Here is a 20,345-nt window from a genome sequence, read left to right on the forward strand (position 1 = left end):
ATATATATATATATATATATATATATATATATATTCACACACATACATACATACATACATATATCGGTCTTGGTATTAGTATCATCATCCATCTTATCAGTTCTTAGCCATAACTTTTTTTGTTTCCTTGCGTTGCTTGTGCGGTCCTTTGAAAATGTGTAATTGTTATCCAAACTCTCCAGCATCCTAAAATGTGGGCAGTCGGTGTGATGTATTCCAGCAGAGTGGCAAACTTTCTGTGAAGTCACTGCTGTAAAACTCTCGGCCTGACTGGTGTGTTACAATTTCAAAACACATCAAATCAAAAGCAAGTTACGGCTTCAGATGTTCCCTTTTTTAGTAAACACTTGAACTCCAACACCTCATTTCCCAGCAAACTCTCAGGTTAAATCAGACGCTATGCGGGCTGCTGGGAAGAGAATATTTATCAAATGGGAAACTTCATAACCCATCCATCACTGCCTGTGTTGACTCTTGGTTCACACCGCTTTCAGATGCTTTCTTTTTTCTTTTAAATGATTTCAAAGTACGTCAGAATTCGACACCAGGATGAGGATCAAAAGCCGCAAGGAGCCGCTTTAAATCCAGATCTGTAAACTCTCAGGACTCGCACATCTTCAGGTGTGACTAGAATAAAATCAGACATTTATCAGCTGAATAGCAGTAAACCGGTTTTACAAAGAAGCTGTGAGTTGAGTCTTAAACAAGGTTTTAAAGCTTCCCGACGTTTTCCTGTTGTTGATCCTGGAACAAGATTCCTGTCAAACTCTATCAAAGACAATAGAAACTACCCATACAAACCAGAAGGTTGTTGAAGCCCCAACCCTAAAATTTGATTGAATATTGTTCTTGGAAAATCAGGTGAGGTCACCAAGATCAACATCCTTGTAAGTACTGGAAGAGCCAAACAGATTTATACCAACTGGAGAAACCGATCAGTAGACATTCCCATTCTGCATCAAATTCTGCTGAGATCTGCTTGTGTAGTGATCGATGTGTTTTAGATTGACAGGTGTCAACACTGACCTGTCACTCTCACAGATTCTGGACATTTGACTAGTTTCATAGAGGAAATGTATTTATTTAACATTCTGAAACGTTATTATTTATTTTTTATTAATTTATTTTTACATAAATTTTTTTTTCAGTATGAAACTTTTTTTTTTTTAAACGGCTGTATTTCACATTCTGAAACTTGTTTGTTTGTATTTATTTATGTATTATTAATTGTTTGTTTGGTTTTATTTATTTATTATTTAGACATGTTTTTTTTTCATTTATTCATTTTTTTGACATTTTATTTTATGTACTGAAAATGTATTATTTTTTTTTACAGACTATGTATTTCACTTTCAGATGAACTTTAGTTGGACATTTATTTATTTATATTTCAGGCAATGAACAATTTCTATTGTTTGTTGTGTTTTATTTATTTATTTGTATCATTGCATTGCATTATGATAAGTGTCAGTTGCTTGTTTGGATCATGTGAACCAACTCTCATTCAATCTCGAGTCTAAAGATCTACTCGCAAACTCAGTTTGTCAAACACGCGTGTTCATGGCTCATTGATCATCTGTGCTCTCTTTATTGATCGGGGTGTTGGAGAGTATTTTAGTATTTGTGTTTTATGACCATCTTGAGGTTCATCTTTCACTCCTCAGGCTGTTCAGCACAGCTGGATTAGCTCTGAGCGCAGAGGGACTGATGAGAAATATCAGCAGCCAGTGTCTCTGATGATCATCAGATGAGGCTCTTGACACCTTCATGTCGTTTCTTAAACAATGTGAAGTCACTCCGATTCCTCATTGTTCATCCTTACAGAGTTTGGACAGCACAATTCAGCAGAAATTAACACAATCCTCAAAAATGCTTTTTTATGCTGGCTAACTCTGATTTTCCCCCTCTTTTTCAATTTATGTAACATGTTTTAAAGGATTTTTAGAGCATTGATCATGCTAATATATATTTTTTTGTGAATTCTAGGGTGCTGCACTGAAATACGTCCCGACTATCGTCAATGATCTGAAACTGGTCTTTGATCCAAAGGAGCTCAGGTGAGTTTATCTTTATTTTTATCTTTTTTGAATAAAGATCTTTATTAACTGTTGTTGTTAGTAGCATGTTTTAATAATGCATGTTTGCACACAGGCAAAAGTAAATAATGAGTTTAAGAAAAGTGAGTGTTTTGCAGTGTTGTGTATTTGAAGAATGAGCAACAAATTGAAAACCTTTTTATTTTATTTTGTTTATTTTAATTTTGGTTTCATTACATTATTTTATTTGAATTTTTGAATTTTTATAATCATATGAGTGAATGTCCATGAGTTTTAAACACAAAATTTCACTTCTGAAATAAATAAATTTAAGTAAATTAATAAACACAAACAATCAAATTACATTGTTGTCCATCTTGCCTCAACCTTTTAACTTGAAATGTGGGTGTCTCCCAGCTATTAATTGTATTTAGTTTTTACTTTATATTGTATTGTATTTTTAATTTTTTAATTTTTTTTTAATTTTTTTATTTTTTATAAACATATCAGAATGTCTTTATGATATTTAAACAAAAAAATCATTTCTGAAATAAATAAATGAGGCACTAATTTATATATATATATATATATATATAATATATATAATTTATTTTATTTATTTCTTTTTTATTATTATTTATTTTTTAGCTGAAATGTTTAATGTCATCTGGCTAGTAACTGTATCGGCTTAGAATTACCCTTATTTTACTTTTAGTTTTTTACTTATACAATATCGCTCTGCTCAATATTGCCGCTCATCCTGTCTCTCTCTCCTCATGTCTCCCTGCCTGTCCCGTCTCACTCCTCATCCTGTCTGTTTTCTGTTTTCCACATGCTGTGTCTCTCACAAACAAAAACCAATATTGTTATCCTCACCCTGTCTCTCTTTCCCCATGTCTCTCTCTCTCGTTTGTCTCTCCTCATGCCTTTCATCTCCTCCCGTGTCTCTCCTCGTGTGTCTGTCTCCATCTAAGTGACTGAGAGGCTGCTAATGAAATCAGGTCTGAGTAGTGGAGTTCTTCAGTCTGATGCTCCTCACACGTTTCAAACACTGGATCCGATCATCATTAACATCTTTCTGCCTGATGAACTTTTGTTCGTGTGTCATTACAGTTACCATGTCGCTTTGCCGCTCGAGGCTTTCTCATATGCTTTAGATTCAACACACAATCAGCGCAAAGTGATCCCGTTGCCGTGGAGATGCGGCGGTCACTCGCCCATCCCGTCTGTTGGTCTGGATAATGCGTTCCTCCCTGAGTGGCATTATAATGGAGTTAGGCGGCTCTTGTGATGGCTACATTTACTGCACACACACACACACAGTGAGAGATGATGGCATGAATCCTGCTGCTTCTCAGAAGTTTAGCTGACAACGGCCTTTCCTCACCAAACCAATTTTCCTAGACGTGACATTTGTAACAGCGGGATTCTTGTTAGATTCCCAGAATAATTTGTGTTCTTGTTGTGTTTGGCTGCAGATGTTGCTGTATAAGTGATGTTTCACACTGAGATTTGTTGAATGCTTGTGTGCATGCATATAAACTAGTTACAGCCAAGAACAGCTAGTGGTCAGCTGATATGGGTTGGTCAGTAGCTGATGGTGTATTTAACAGCTGGTTGAGAGAATAAACCTGGCCTCTTTCCCTTTTCCCATTTTCCTTTTGTCTCGCCTTTCATTTTCTATTTCTTTCCCTTTTTCTTTTCATTTGCTTTTCTTTTACATTTCCCTTTTCTTTCCACCTCCTTTCCTCCTTCACCTTTCTCTTTCTGTTTGCTTTCCTTCCTGTTTACATTCCTATGATTACAGTAATGGGTAAAAGGCACTGTTAGACATGGCAAGCATCACATAATCTCTTTTTATTTTATTTTATTATTATTATTTTTTTCTCAGTTTAATATGCAGAGACAAAAGTAAGGAAGTCTGTTGTATCTGTTGATTCTCCCAAAAAGTAAAACCATAGATTCTGACTTTTGTTTGCCTGACCAATGATGGACGAGCCAGTTCAGGTGCTTCAGGAAATGTGTTTTGCACTATTGACTATCGTTGAGGACAGAAAAAAATGACTGGAGGCCTGGTTAGCACACACTGAGTTATTATTGTGCTGTTTGCTCAGAGTTCATTGTGACAGAAGTGTGTTTACCCAGCAGAGAGGTCGCGGGTTCCACACACACACACACACACACAGACCAAACAAACGCTGAATGAGGCCATCTCTGAATTCTGTCATTGTCTGCCAGACCGCTCTCATCCCGCTTTCTTCAAGTGCCAGTTCTTTCCACAAAAAGAGCCGCTGCTCTCCTGTTGTGCCCTGGGCTCGAGTGTGTGTGTGTTGAGATGAGGACAGAGAGGTGTAGCACTTAGCATGTTTTAGAAATGAGCTGTCACTTCAACAGCAAGTAGAGATGAGAAGAGAGGCATGCGCAAACACTCTCACACACACACACCTGTTAGTGTTAACTAAGTTCTAGTTGTGCAGTTAAAAGCAGTGCTGACCCCCCCCCCTCTCTCTCTCTCTCTCTCTCTCTCTCTCTCTCTTTCTGCAGTAAGCTGTTCAGTGAGTTTATTCTCAAAGTTCCTCTGGGGCGTCTGGTGAAGCAGAAGTTGAACTGCATGATTGACATCGTCCACAGCGACCTGTTTACTCAGCATGGTACGTATATACAGACAGACACACACACACACACACACACACACACACATTCTCTCTAAAGGTCGCTTCATGCTGTGAGCTGCGTGAGATGCTGCGATTAATGCGTTTTGTGGAAGTGCATCTCTTCTGATGTTATTGATGGTAAAATATGAGGCCTTATGTTTACAGTGCAGTGGTAGAACCTTTTTAACTTGACCTGCCCAATAGAAATGGGTTATTTATATTTATTTTATTTTATTTGACTTTGAATATAAAAATTAATCCGTACCCATATTGGTCTCCATTTTCCCATTTAAACTTTAGTAAAATAAAATTGAGTTAACTTTATTTAACTTTAGTTAACTTTAAATGACCTGGCCGGTATGAATTTCATTGCATTGCATTGCAAAAGTATTAGCATGAATAAGAAAATTAAATTAGACAAAATTTTGATTGGCCAGTTAAGAATTTAAAAAATATGACCAGTTAGCAACTTATGGCAACTAATGTTTTCAAATTACTTTAACGCATCAAAATAAGTTGAGCAATTTCAACTTTTTTTTAAAGTTACATGAGATTCAACTTGATTTTAAAGTCAGTTTAATATCAATTAATTTGAAATTACTTGGTAACACTTTACAATAAGGTTCCGGCAAAAGTATTAGCATGAATAAGAAAATTAAATTAGACAAAATTTTGATTGGCCAGTTAAGAATTTAAAAAAATATGACCAGTTAGCAACTTATGGCAACTAATGTTTTCAAATTACTTTAACGCATCAAAATAAGTTGAGCAATTTCAACTTTTTTTTAAAGTTACATGAGATTCAACTTGATTTTAAAGTCAGTTTAATATCAATTAATTTGAAATTACTTGGTAACACTTTACAATAAGGTTCCGTTAGTTAATGTTAGTTAATGTATTAACTAACATGAACAAACATGAACAAACAATGAAAAATACATTTATTACAGTATTTATTAATCTTTGTTAATGTTAGTTAATGAAAATACAGTTGTTCATAGTTAGTTCATGTTAATTCACAGCGCATTAACTAATGCTAACAAGCACAACCTTTGATTTTAATAATGCAGTAGTAACTGTTGAAATTAACATGAACTAAGATTAATAAATGCTGTAGAAGTATTGTTCATGCTTAGTTCATGTTAACTAAAGTTGTTAACTAATGAACCTTATTGTAAAGTGTTACCAATTACTTCATAAATTTGATCATACTCGGAAATGTACGGCAGCAACTCAACTTAATTTTTTAAGTTAAAATGGATGGATTTTTCTTTTGCTGTTTTTCTCTGCTGCTTGCAACCCATTGAAACTGACCTTGCACTCATTTTTGGGTTGCAACTTACTAGTTAAGAATCACTTTGTTATATTGTATTAATGTCTGATTTAAGAAGCACTTGTAATTGCTTAACCACCCTTTGATATGATACAGTTGTCTGCAGAAAGTTCTGTATTGGGACGTTTCTTGCAGAAATCCTCATGAATGTTTGTCAATGGCATGCATGATGCAGTGTGTAACAATGGTGTGTGTGTGTGTGTTAAAGCAGTGACATATGGCAGCTCTGCGGGTAGATTGTAAGTAGATGCACGTCATTCAGCAGTAATTATCTGTGGATGTGTCTTCTGTTCTGATTTAATTAAATCACTCATCACGCGTCCTTGCGCTGTCTCATGCGCTTCAGTCTCTCTCACTCTCATAAGGAACGACAGAAAGAAATCAGGATTTAATGAATGAGACCAATAAAAAATTTGATTCATTTCCAAATAATCAGATTATTTGGTAAATATTCCACAAGCGTTAATTGTTTGTTAAATTATGATGAATATTATTTTTGTGAATTATTACTTATTTTTGGAAGAGTTCTCAGGTACAGTGAATTAATATTATATAATATAACTTATTTTTGTAAGCTGGTTAAATAATAGTTTAGCTGACTGAATTTTAAAAAACATTTCTGGGTTTGTCATTTCTTCAGACCTCTGTGCTTTGAAAGCAGCTGCTGGTCTTTCAAACTCTGCCAGTGTTTGTGGCACCAGTAGTAGTGGAAAAATGAGATTTGAGAAGTTGTTGAGCTGTAGATCTTTTTGTCGTGTCTCGCTGAAGGGCGGCTCATCTCAGAGTGTGTTTGCGGCCGCTGATTCCTCCAGCACGCACTTTCCAGTGCCAACAGATCCACTGGAATAAATTACCCACAAATGGGCCTGTCTAACCTGAACAAATGTGTTGAGCGTTCGCGGCTGGTGTCACTTGTTGTTTTCTGAGCAATGTGTGTGTGTGTGGGGTTCGTTGCGCTTCAGCACAGATTTGTTAACTTCCATTTATTCTAAACATATTTAGCTAATGTAAACTTCACATGATTGTTGACTCGCGCAAATGACGTGTTTCCAGAGGATTTCACTTTTCGTTTCAGTCTAATGAGCGTTATTCTGAAGTTAATTTCTGAGTTCTGTTTGACCGCATACTACTATGCATTTTTAATGGTTGTTTTCCCAGGTGAGCGAGAGTGACTATTACTAACGCTCATTCTGGAGGTTGCCGATCTTATCAAAGGTCAAGCACCACTCACATTTTCTTCAGAAAATGTCAAATGCAGTGTTTAAATTGGTGCCACACATCAATATGAAATCATGGACAACCATAAAGCCTGTGATTAAATGCTTTTCACTTCTGTAAACACAGACTGATGATTGGTTTCATCATCATCCAATTCATGATGACTGTGCCTTTTGACTTGGAGTATAACGTCTTTTATTTATTTATTTTAATATATATTTATGCATTTATTTCTGCACTTATTCATGCATTTATATAAGGATTTATTTATTTTATATTATTTTAATGCACTTGTACATTAATGTATTTATTAATTTTAAGGCATTTATTTATTTAAGCATTTAGTTATGCATGCATTATTTTATTCTTTTTATTATTAATTTTATTTTAAGTAATAAGTAATATCTCTGATGAAACATAAATTAAACTTTTCCCCTGGCTTTACAATCTCAGTTTAGTCTGCTGAAGATGTAGATTCAGTGCTTTTCTCTCTCTTCTTTGGTCGCTCTCACTTTCTAGCCTTGGTCTGAGTTTCCTACCTAGACGGTATTTTAAGGCATCATTGCACATGTGTGAAAGCCGTTCCAAACAGTAGAGCGCTTAATCCAGCTTCCTTATGATACCTAATATTTTCAGAATTTGATGCGTCTCCATATGCATTTTCAGTCACTGCAGTATATCCTCAACAATCAGACACAAAACTGAATGTTAGCAAGGGTGACTGTGCTTCTCAATGACCATCTTTATCAAATGATTCTTTAATTTAATGTAAAGAAGTGAACCTTAAATTACAGGAGCCAGTGGCTCTGTAGTCGATGTTTCAGTCTGAGTAAAGCCGCTCTCTGAGCTTTGGATCAGTCTCTCCGTGTCTCCTGTAACCTGTTGTTCCCTCTCTAAATGCACAGAGGCTAGATGAATGTTTTCAGCCGACGAAAGTAACATCAGTGTTCATCTGAAAGGTTGTAAATGCACTGCTGTAAAAACTTTCACTGACCTTCTGTCCGACTGAACAGGAGTGTGAAAACAGCATCTGCGATTCTCCTTTTGCATTTTATGAAGGTAACACGGGAAACTCTGCTCTTCTAAAAGAGATGCACCACTCATTGTGCTGACCTGGACGACCCTGAACTGAAATGAACCTGCAGATTGATCTTTGCATTTAGTTCCTTTACAGCAACCATGTCTTTGTACTAACTATTGATTTGTTTGTTTTATTACATTTTTTATATGCATTTGTTTATATTCATTTAATTTATGGATTTATTTTTGTTTTATTTATTTTTTCATTTATGTATCTACTTATTTATTTTAATTAAATTTTTATTTATACATGTATTTACATTTGAATGCGTTTATGCATTTATTTATGTATCTGTTTTCTTTTTATTTATATTTTATTTATATTCTTTTTATTTTATTTCCATGTGATTTTTAGAGAATTAAATGTAAAATCCTTCATGCCACAATGATAGACCGCTATTCAACAGTGATAACTCATGCAAATAATGGTGCAGGTTATTACCACATATTTCCACATATAAACAAATAAATAAATATATTATTAATAATAATAATAATAATTATTATTATAATTAGTAAGCAATTGAAGTTTCAGTTTTAATTATTTTATTATGCAAGAAAAGAGAGAATGTGGGACATATTTGGCCACAGATGACCATGATCAGAATCAAATACTCTAGCAATTCATATAATATGTATTGATTATTAACATAACTCCGCATAAAAAGTATGGAAAACATAAATGTAAAAACGTTAAATTCAGCAGTTATTTGTTTCTCTGAAAAATGCATGGTTTCAGCTTGGTACTTTTTAAATCTAAACTTTACCATCTAGATTACAAGAAAACTATTGAAATAAATGGCTGCGCGTTCATTGCTGTTGTTTGTAGCTGTGTGTTTGTTGACGTGTCCTGGGAATCTCAGACTTCTGTCCTGGAATAGCTTGTGCAAAGTTTGTCTTTGTTGAGTAAAATGAAGGAAAGCAGAAGTCAGGACTCATTTGAGGAAACCCGGCTCACTGCTAATGTCAGACGCTGTGAGTTATACTGCTGTGACCCTGATTTTAATTCTGCCTGGTAAAGTGCAATCTCAAAGTTCACGGACAGGTCAGTTATTTAATGCATAAGTGTATTGTGCATGCGGTCGTAAAAGGATAGTGTGGATTTATTTGCACGAGTTTAAACTGGCCTGAACAGCATGATAAATGAGCTTTCAGGAAAGCCAGCGGGAGTTTCTGTGTGTGTTTGCTCCAGTAATGACTCCTCATTGAAGAAAAACAGATTTACATTGATTCAACTGTCACAGACTCACAAAACCCCGCCTACTATGTTGATTGACAGATTATGTGCCACGCCCACTTCCTGTTTTATTGGTTTTATGGCATTTGATTTCTTTCCCTGTAGCTATGGAGCAGATGTCAATCTGCACTTTCAAGTGGTGTGTGTGTGTGTGTGTGATGAGATGAGATGAGATCTGTTTGTAGTCTGCAAGGATAGAGAGATTTTGTTGAGGCCTTTTAATCAGAAAATATTTGGCCATTTTGTTCCTTGACAATTCATAGTACAAACACTTGTTTGTTTGTATTTTTATTAAAATATAGTTGGTTCTTTTAATTCCAGCATGTTCACATCTATTTTTATTTACTTTCTTTTATTATACCAAATTATTGTTATAATCAAAGACACTCATTATACTCTCATTTGGTCAGTAATGTTATACCATTTATTTGTTTTGACTTGATTTAAAACTAGATTTTATGGTTTTAAAAAGATTTAGATTTTCACATTTTCAGTATGATCTACTCATGTATTTGTTCATTTTCTATTTATTTAGAATTTTGAATAAAAAAATTGTTTTCTTCAGCGCTTTCAACTTTTTTATTTTTATTTGTAATTTTTTTAATTTTAGAACTTTTAATAAAATAATTGTTCTTTTAAATGCAGCATTTTCAACTTTATATTATTTTTATTTTTTATTACAAGTTGTCTTTATAATCATTGATGCTCATTTACTTGCATTTGCTTAGTCACCTACGTTTTATTTATTTAGAATTTTTAATAAAAATAAACTGTTCTTTTTAATTCAGCATTTACAAATCTTTTATTTTATATAAATTGTCATGATGCATATACATTTTCATTAACTCATCTGGTTATGTTTGGTTAGCTGTAGTGCAGAAGACTAAATCTTTCTGGTTTATTTTATGTAATACAATTTATTTGTTTTGAATTTTTAAGATTTTGTGGTTTTGAAAAGATTTAGATTTCCATGTTTTCAATGTGGTCTATAGTTATTTATTTAAAAACAGGTCGGCTAGTAGGCTGATATATTTAATATTTCAGGTCTGCGAGTTTGCTCACTTCAGCTTGTAAAGAGGTTATTTCACCTGTTGTGTGTGTGTGTGTGTGTGTGTGTAGACTGCAGAGAGATCCTGTTGCCTTTGATGACGGAGCAGCTCAAACTTCACCTGGAGAATCATGAAGAGCTGGACTCCTGCTGTCAGCTGCTCAGCAACATCCTGGAGGTGCTTTACAGGAAGGATGTGGTGAGAAACACACACACACACACACACACACACACACACACACACACACACACACACACACACAGACAGGTCTCTGCTTTTTTTCCACCCCAAAATGGAAAAGCAAAGTCTCCTAAAGTGGAGTATTCACTGTAAAGTGTTCACTGAAAGGCAATTCTGTGTGTTTATCTCATGTCACATCCTTCATCTTTAATGACCGGTATGTGACCCACTCAGAGATGTGATTTTATTTAATTATGGTTGGTTAATTTTTGGCTCGTGTTCTGACTGTTAATGGGCTTCTATGGCGCTCGACTGCAATTTACCCGGGCAGATATCCAGATGCACTGCTCTCTTCTCCGTCATTTGATCAATCACTGCCGTCGTGATCAATAGAAAACTTCCATAACGTCTCTGTTAAATGAAATGTCCTTTAGTGCTACTTTTAGAATAAGTGCATTTTTAAAGTCTCATTTGCATAAGGTTTTTTTTTTGTATATTGAGTGGTTTTGAATAATAGAGTGATTAAATACTTGACAGTAAACTGCATATTAAACACTCTCACCTTTACTGTAGTTCTGTGTACTAAACTAAAACTAAAATTGTTTTTTTTTTACTTGAAATCAAATAAACTTAAATATAAAAATATATATATATAAAAGCATAAACTAAACCTAAACTAATTTTCATTTAGTTTAACTTGCTGTACTAAAATAACTGAATTAAAATGAATAAAAACTGTATAGAAAACTATATAGACTAAATCTAAACGATATAGACTTAGTTAAAAAACTAATAAAAGTGACAACACAATGAAAATACTAGAACTTTAACTAAAATTAAAAACTCAGGAAATATAACAATAAAATGTACTAAAATAACTAAAACTGATAAAAATTAATGCAAAAAAAATATAGACATTAAAACAACTAATAAAAATGTCAAAAACATAACAAAATTACTAAAACTTTAACAAAAAATGAAAGTAGAGAATAAAAAAATAACATACTAAAATAACTAAAACGGCAAAAGCTATAGACATTAAAAAAACTAATACAAATGACAAACATTTTTTTTACAAATTTGAATGAAAGCAGAAAATATAAAAACAAAATGTGCTAAAATAACTAAAACCGAAATGAAAAATTATTTTAAAAACTAAATGGATATTACAACTATCTATAGTTTTTTTTTATTTATTTTTATTTTTTTAGCAAAACTGACATCCAAAATGGAAAAAATAAATTACTCCCTAAAACCCATTAAATTAAAAAGAAAATCTAAAAATAAGAACTAATTCAAATATTAATAAAAACTATAATAGTATCTTGAAGATACTAAAATAACACTGCTTTACACACGCATGTATGTATGTCACTGATTTCCTCACTACCTGGTGTTGTGGGTGAAGCATCCTTTGAACCATTGTGCGAGTGGGTGTGTGTGAGTGTATGCTTGATAATTGAGTGTGTGCGTGTGTGTTACGTAATAAGCACGTCACAGTCTAGCGCAGAGCTCTCTCTCTCTCTCTCTCTCTCTCTCTCTCTCTCTCTCTCTCTCTCACTCACTCTCATCTGTGGTTGGAGATCAGCAGCATCCTTTGAGGAGGACCTTGGAAAAGCTTGTTTAATAATTGACGATCTGCTGTGAGTGTATCAGGATGGCCTCTAACACACACACACACACACACACACACACACACATACACACAGCTTGCTGTTTCTTTGCAATTAATTGTGAAATTGACTGGAAATGAGAATTGTTTCTACACCAAATGTTTTTCCTTGTAGAAAACACAATTTACTGCCTATAGATATTTCATACCGGCCATGAAAATTGTATTTATTTATTTATTTAAATTGATTTTTTTAAGTGAAAAAAATCATGACATGCTATTCTGATAAATCAAATTAATCATATATTTGCATGTACAATTATTTAATGATAAAATATAATAATTTTAATGTGTGAATTTTGTAAATGTTTGTCGTTTTCTAAATGTCAAAATTAGATAATTCACAGAACTTGTGTCAAATGAGGAAGTCACTGAATAGACAAAATACATTTAAAGGTTAATCTATTGTTTATTTTATAAACACAAGGTCATGTTCAGCATGAACGTGTCTGAAATTGACAGAATTTAATAAAGAAAAAAGATTTCAATTCTCATGTTACTTATTTCAGCGAGGTTAAGATTATCATTCATGCGGCTTGATATAAATGATGTATTATGCTGCAATTCCAGATAAATGGTGAGAAACTTATGATTGATTGATTCTTTTTTTTTTTTTTTTTTTTAGACCAATTAAGGCCACTGAAACGGTGTTTGTCACTGTTTGTTCGGAAAATGTTGTCTTATGTGTAGGGTTGGGTATCGTTTGAATTTGATTGATTCTGATTCCAGTTCTGCTTATCAATTCCAATTCTTATCGATTCCTAATTCCGATTCCAATAAGATTAAAAAATCCATTAAACAAATTTAGATGTCAAACATATTTAATCTGTTTTATGTCTATGGTTATATAAAAAAAAATACCACAGAAAAAAACAACTAGACTAATATAAATTTGAAACGTTCAATTGTTAAAGACAAGTAAACAAATTAATTAGCAATAGCATAAATAAATAAAACTGAACAAATGTCAGGTACAGAAATTGAAATCAAAAGTTTAAAAACACTGCATAATTTTCTTTTCATAAATAAAATATTGATAAATCCTCATTAAATTTATGAAAGATATTCAGTCAGTTAATTCTTTTCTTTTGTTCTTTGATTAACATTAATGATAGGCAGCACTTTTATTAGACGGCTGACTCTTTAACACCGAACACACACAGATCTAAAAATACTGTTACACATGCGTTTTCTTTCTCATCTGTTTATATTCACTTAAGACAAAAAAAACAGCTGTGTTTATGATGATATACCTACGTATTTCGTGCATACTGGTCGATAAATGTGAAAGAGAAGTCAGTTCTGGCCCGGAACAACCTTTGTGGAAATGCACGGAACAGTTCGAGAACGAACATAGGTCGGGAACTTGCATCGGGACCGCTGTTCTCTGTGCTGCACGCAAACAGTGTGCAAGTTCTTTCCCTTCCTGCACTTAAATAGTTTAAAATCGTTAAGCGGAATCGAAATGAACATGTCTTATCGAATACCCGATTATTGGAAATGTGAAACCGGTTCTCGATACCCAACCCTACTTATGTGGATAAATCATTTATTAGTGGTGTATTTCTGTGTGGTTTTAGGGCCCGACGCAGTGGCACGTTCAGATCATAATGGAGAAGCTGCTGAGGACGGTAAACAGGACTGTGATCTCCATGGGCCGAGATTCTGCTCTCATAGTAAGTGTTTCTCTATCTGTCACAGGCTTGTTCCTTTGGGATGTGCTGAGTTTTGGGCTTTCCTGTGTCTGTGGTTAGTAACAGTGTGTTCTACCAGTGCAGTTGGGCTGCTGTCTGCAATTCTCAAATGTCTATTTACATGAACTAACAGAGAGCAATTATTAGTATTAAGTTAAAAGTAGTGCTGTCAAACGATTAATCGCGATTAATCGCATCCTAAATAAAAGTTGTTGTTTACATAATATAAGTGTGTGTGTACAGTACTATGTTAAATTAAGTTATACTTTATTGTCCTTTACAGGAACTTTGTCTTGGACTCAAAAGCTGCAGTAGTACACAACAACCACATACAATAACAACAACAACAACATTATTAAAGTGGTCATATGATGCTTTTTTAAAGATCTTTATTTTGTTTATTTGGTGTAACAGAATATGTTGACATGCTTTTAACACATTATTTTTCAAATACTGTACATTATTGTAGGTCCTCTATGCCCACTTTATAGATCTTCTTTATGCACCAAGAGCTTGTAACACTCCAAAGAGAAAGGAAAACTTGAAATTGCATCATATGACCCCTTTATGAGATAATGAAAATAATGAAATAATAAAATGAGTGGAAAAAAAAAAGATCTTATCTATGCACAATCAGCTTGTAACACTCCAAAGAGAAAGGAAAACTTGAAATGGCATCATATGACCCCTTTAAGAGATAATGAAAATAATGAAATAATAAAATGAGTGGAAAAAAAATAATATATATATAGATATTTGACAAAACTTAAATGTTAAATGTGAATCTAGTATTCTTTAGCATTGCTGGTGCCATGCCATGAACCCTGCCCCCATAGCGAACTGAACCGAACCGAAACGAACCGTGGCATTGGTATATCGTTACACCCCTAACGCTCACAGCCATATGTGTGGAAGTGTCTAGTGATTGAGTCTTGAACATGGATGTGCAACTGAAGTACTTTCCTGCCTTTCTCAGTTATTACCCCACCATCATTCTCTCTCCACTAGAGTTCAGTAAGTAGCTCTGCGCTGTGGTGTTACTATAGAACTAACCTCTGATTTATGCCTCTTCTTTCTACTGAGCTTATGTTAAAAGGTCTCTAAACTCCAGATGCTCAAGTCCTAATGGTCGAGTCACATAATGCCCATTCATCGCTCTCAGGGTACATGTACTCTTTGCTGACCTTTTCAGTAAATCCCTCTGTCTTATGCGGTCCAATCGTGTGCCAAGCCGAGCACATCTGCCAGCAAGAGGGCTGGGCGAAATATCCAACATTTATGAAAACTGAGTATTAGACTGCCATTAAACTAGTTTCATTCTGACTTGAGTATGAGAGAATTAATGTCATTTCTGTGAATCGGTTCAGTTTCATTGAATCGAATCTTTTAATAATTGGCATCATCAGTAAATGTTTACACAGGTATGTGCATGGTTTTTGTAATAGATTCAAATTTGTATGTAGGCAGATGTTTATTACTTTCACATTTATGCATTTTGGCAGATGCTTTTGTCCAAATCGACTTTTTGCATTTTCAATTCATGCATTCTCTGGGAATCGAACCTGTGACCTTGGTGTTGCTGGCGCCATGCTTTACTATTTGAGCTTTTTTAGTATGCATTTATATTTATTATGTATTTGTTATATTGATGCATAAAAACTATTAATAAGTATTCTTGTGGTAGTTTCTAAATGGCTTTTTCAGTTCATGCATTCCCTGGGAATCGAACCCATGACCTTGGCGTTGCTAGTGCCATGCTCTACTGTTTGAGATAAAATAACTTGAGATATAATAAAATATATTGATGCATTACAATGATAAGTAAATATTCTTGTATTCATTTACTGAAAAGCAGTGCTAAAACATGATTATTTTTTAATAAGGTTATTCAATTCTTGATTAAATTTTGTTTAAATTCATCTGTAAAAATCTAATTGGCTACAAGTGGCTTTTTGAGCTTATGCGTGACCTTGGCATTGGTAGTGCCGTGCTCTATTGTTTGCATGATTTTTTTAATTTATTATTTTAGTATGCATTTGTTATATTGATGCATAAAAATGACAGTTAAAAAATAATTGTTTTTGATAGACTAATTCTTGATAAAATTATTTTAAATTCAACATTTTGTATCTAATTGGCAATAAATGGCTTAAAATGTTGCTTGAAAAATCATTGAAAAACCATCTTCATTTTATGCCATTTTAGAACAGTGCCAAAGAAAAAGAAAAAAAAATCCCAGCCCCTACTTTTAATTATGCAAACATGTCATTATTTACTGCTGAATTTCAATATTTGAAGGTCTCAGATTTATAGATTTGACTTCTTGTGATTGAAGCTGTCTGTTTATGCTTTTTTAAGTATAAGTATGTTTAAGAATGTATGTGCTGCAGATTTGGTTGAATTGTGTGTAGATTGATAGTACATTTAATGTGTGTGTGTGTGTATTTGCTCTCTGTGAGCAGCTCTTTCACGCTGACCTTGTTTGTCAGGGCTCTGTTGCTTGGATTCAGGTTTATGCATTAACTTTTCTCTGTGGTTTTGCTGGATATGAGTGTAGAATTTAAATGAGACTGGTCAGCGCGTGCACACACACACACTATTTTTCACCTAATGTATGTTAGCAACCATTTAACAATGCAATGTTAACCATCTAGAACACATTAAGTGCATAGCAATATGCTAAAAACCACTCAGAACAACCTCTGCAGCATCATATGTTGCATATATAGTGAGTTTTGCATGATCAGACAAAAAGATCTGGAGGATCACCACTCCAGTATTTTATGATCTGATGTTAGCGTTTTAATCTTTTCTCTGCATGTGTTGCATTTAAGTCCTTATAAACCTCATCTTTACCATCCAGGAGGCTTTTTTCTTCTTTGTCAGGATCAGTGCTTGTGTATATTCAGTTTTTTTTAGCCCCCCCCATTCCTCTGCAGTAGGCGGGGCCAGGTGGAGAAAGCAGGCTTTTGATTGGCTGCTCTGTTTGATTGACATTCCAGGCCTGACGGCGGGTACGGTCTGCAGCATCAGTGCAGCAAAATCCTCTTCGATTTACATTCTCACCACATTCTCTGTGCATTAAATATACATTTGTGATGATAGAGAGGCTCTTCAGATTGATTTATTTCTATCTGTAGGTTTTTGCTGACTGTCCTCCTTTAAGTGCTTTTCAGATGAGTTTTTCAAACTCTCGCATGGGAAATACCGAACATTTGCCGCTGCAAGCATGCATGGGAATTCCCAGCTTAATAAACATGGAAATGCACACACACTCCTTCATTGTGACCTGGAGAATTTTAATAACTCTTAGTCTCTTTCGCTTTGCTGCTGGAAAATGAGAGGGAGGTAGAGAAATACATTGACGATCCCTTCAAAGGAACATTTTATTTATTTATTTATTTATTTAAATAATATATTTGCTCCAAAACAGCTTTATTATATTTTTTTATTTATATTTTTTTATTTTAAATTGACGATGCACAAATACATCAATATCCATGTGGGCTTCTTTTTCCCCACTCAAACTAATTAACTAAAATATATATAATATATTTTATAAAATATTATAAAAATATATGTAATCATTGACAGTCTAAACTAAATATTTATTAAAATTACAATATAACGCAAAGCTACTTTTTTTATTTATTTCATTTACTGATTTTTATGTAGTTTTTTTATGAATTATTATTATTTATTTTTTTATTTTATTTTTAATTTGACTCTTTTGAGGGTTATTCCGCCTCAGATGTTTTTCTGAAACTCTCTCTCTCAACACTGTTATCGTGATCCTCACAGCAGGCTTTGTACTAATATTAAATAAATCCACAGAATCAATCCCATGAACTTGCTGTTGCCATCTGGAGTGAATCGTAGTCATCGGGTCTGTATTTGTACTTTATTTATTTATTTATTTATTTATTCTCTCCCTGCTGCTCCTAGATCACTACAGTGGGTTTATTCTTATCCAGTGTAATCTGGGCGGACGAAATGGTGAACATGATGGGAACAGATCTCACTTCCTTCTGAATCTAAAGCTGCTATTCACACATATTTACACATTCCAACAATTAGCATCTGCAATGCCACAGTAGGGTACCTGAAATCAACACTGCCAAATTTCCGGTGAAATACAACATTATACAATTCTGATATGAGACCACCATTGAAAACTCACCCTCAGGCTAGTTGAGCTTAGTTAAAGTCCCCATGAAATCAAAATTAGTTGATTAGTTGAAAAAAAGTTTTTTGGGTGTTAGTATCAATATGTTAGTCTTAAGGTTATCTATAAGGCAGTGTGCTCCAAAACAGTGACAAAATTTGCATTTAGAAGATATAAGCATTCAAAGCTTGCAGTTCGTCACTTCCGCCAAAACGGCTCAACGTTTTTTTTGACGTCACATCGTACTTCGGCTTCTCATCAAACTTTCTGTCCAATCAAATGCTCTCTAGAAACTGAAGCGCCTGCCCCCTACACTATAAAATAGATGCTGAAGCCGTGGCTGAAATCGGTCACTTGTCCACAGAATTAATATTTTCTGTACAGTGAATGGCACGTAGTGCACTATATAGGGGACAGGGAACGATTCAAACTGTGTAAATATGCTTTCCATTGTATTTTCTACACAGAATGCTATATTTTATAGCAATATGGATGAGATTGTGGCTGGCATGCCCTGTCAAATGCAGCTTTACGGAGCTCAATGGCTCTGAACGGCTCTAGCCCAAGCTGTGATATAAACGACCGCTATTGGCTGTTTTAAAAAGGGACGGGCTGCTTGATATGTCCCACCCTGTCTTCCTGTTTCAGTTTAAATGACGTCCACACATAGAGTAATGCTGCGTGTTTCTAAGCATTTCAGGGGACCTTTAATGTCAGCTAACTCTAATTTATTTACCTCATTTGCAGTGATTTATGAGTTTTTTCCTCCCTCATAAAATTAGATAAATAAACATTTATATCATGTGTAACAATTAATAATTTGTTTTTAGCCGAATACTATTTTTGCTTTGAATAAAATAAAAGTAAACTGTATTTTACTAATTTATTTATATCATTTTATTAAATAAAATAAAAAAATGCCTATGGATAAAATAAAGCTGTGAAATGCATGATACATCCAGAAGTGTCAAACAGACTCAGATAACGGAGCCACTCTTTGTATTTTTTATGTTTTATTTTGTATAGTAAATAGTTTTAAAAACTGTATAAAATCCACAATATTGCACATAATAAATAAATTGCACTTTTTTTTAAGGAACAGAAAACAACTAATCGTCTCTTTAGGCTACAGTAGAGCTATTGAGAATCACAACCGTTGTGATAGGAGAGGAGTTTGAATTGTGTTTCTGAAGTTGCCAACAGGGAGAGAGTGAATTCAGTGGAGAGGTTGTGTTTTTTGTCAGTCAAGTGGCTTAATTTGCCCTTTTTAAAAGACGTTGGCACGTATCTGTGGATGGCCTCTGCTGTGACATTCCCAGAATGCTTTGCTCTTGTGATGTCATGAAATCTGTATCGCTGGAGATGATTTTAACCCTGTTTTGCTAGATATTTTAGTCACTGAAATGTTCTTTCATCTAAAAAGGAATGTTTGATGTTTGATCAGTATGGCTTTCACTCTGGTTCTGGACACACACAGTTCTTTGCGTTACATTTCACTGAAAATGGTCGTGAAAAACAGATTTTCATTTAATCCATGTTGTGCTACCAGCACATCAGCTTCTTCTTCTACAGATAACACTTCATCTTCCATCAATCCTGGTCCAAAAGATGCAGCCGAATCAGCCATCAAGCCACCAGCCACCGTCACAACTGCATCTACCACTCAAGCCACCTCCACCTCGGCTGTTCAACCCATGTCTGCTGTCCCTGTTGCTTCCAATGTGGGGAAAAAACAGCGCCCTCTGCTGCCCAAGGAGAACACACAGCCGGCCCAGCGGCCTGCAACATTGAACCCGGCTGGCGGTAAATTCCAGACATCATCTCAGAAGGTGCAGAGACAGCAACAACAACAAGGTGAGACGGCTCCTCAGAGCCAAGCACAGCCCCAGACCTCAGCCAACAACTCCAGCACACGCTACCAGACCAGACAGTCCGTCAAAGGTAAACACTTGACAGTGCAGAAATTTGATTCCCATAAGAATTAATATATATATATATATATATATATATATATATATATATATGTG

General features: G+C 34.4%; 1 protein-coding gene across 1 annotated transcript in view; it reads left to right on the forward strand.

The window, feature by feature from the left end:
• dock1 (dedicator of cytokinesis 1) overlaps positions 1–20,345 on the forward strand; it is a 270,237-nt gene that overhangs the window by 83,236 nt on the left and 166,656 nt on the right. The window contains exons 22-26 of the mRNA XM_016230377.1: positions 862–887; positions 1,987–2,057; positions 4,581–4,687; positions 10,678–10,805; positions 14,040–14,135. Coding sequence (XP_016085863.1) covers positions 862–887; positions 1,987–2,057; positions 4,581–4,687; positions 10,678–10,805; positions 14,040–14,135 — 428 coding nt within the window. The remainder of the gene's footprint in view (positions 1–861; positions 888–1,986; positions 2,058–4,580; positions 4,688–10,677; positions 10,806–14,039; positions 14,136–20,345) is intronic.

This window comes from Sinocyclocheilus grahami, unplaced genomic scaffold (genome assembly GCF_001515645.1).
Source record: "Sinocyclocheilus grahami isolate Dianchi unplaced genomic scaffold, SAMN03320097.WGS_v1.1 scaffold369.1, whole genome shotgun sequence".
NCBI lineage: Eukaryota > Metazoa > Chordata > Actinopteri > Cypriniformes > Cyprinidae > Sinocyclocheilus > Sinocyclocheilus grahami.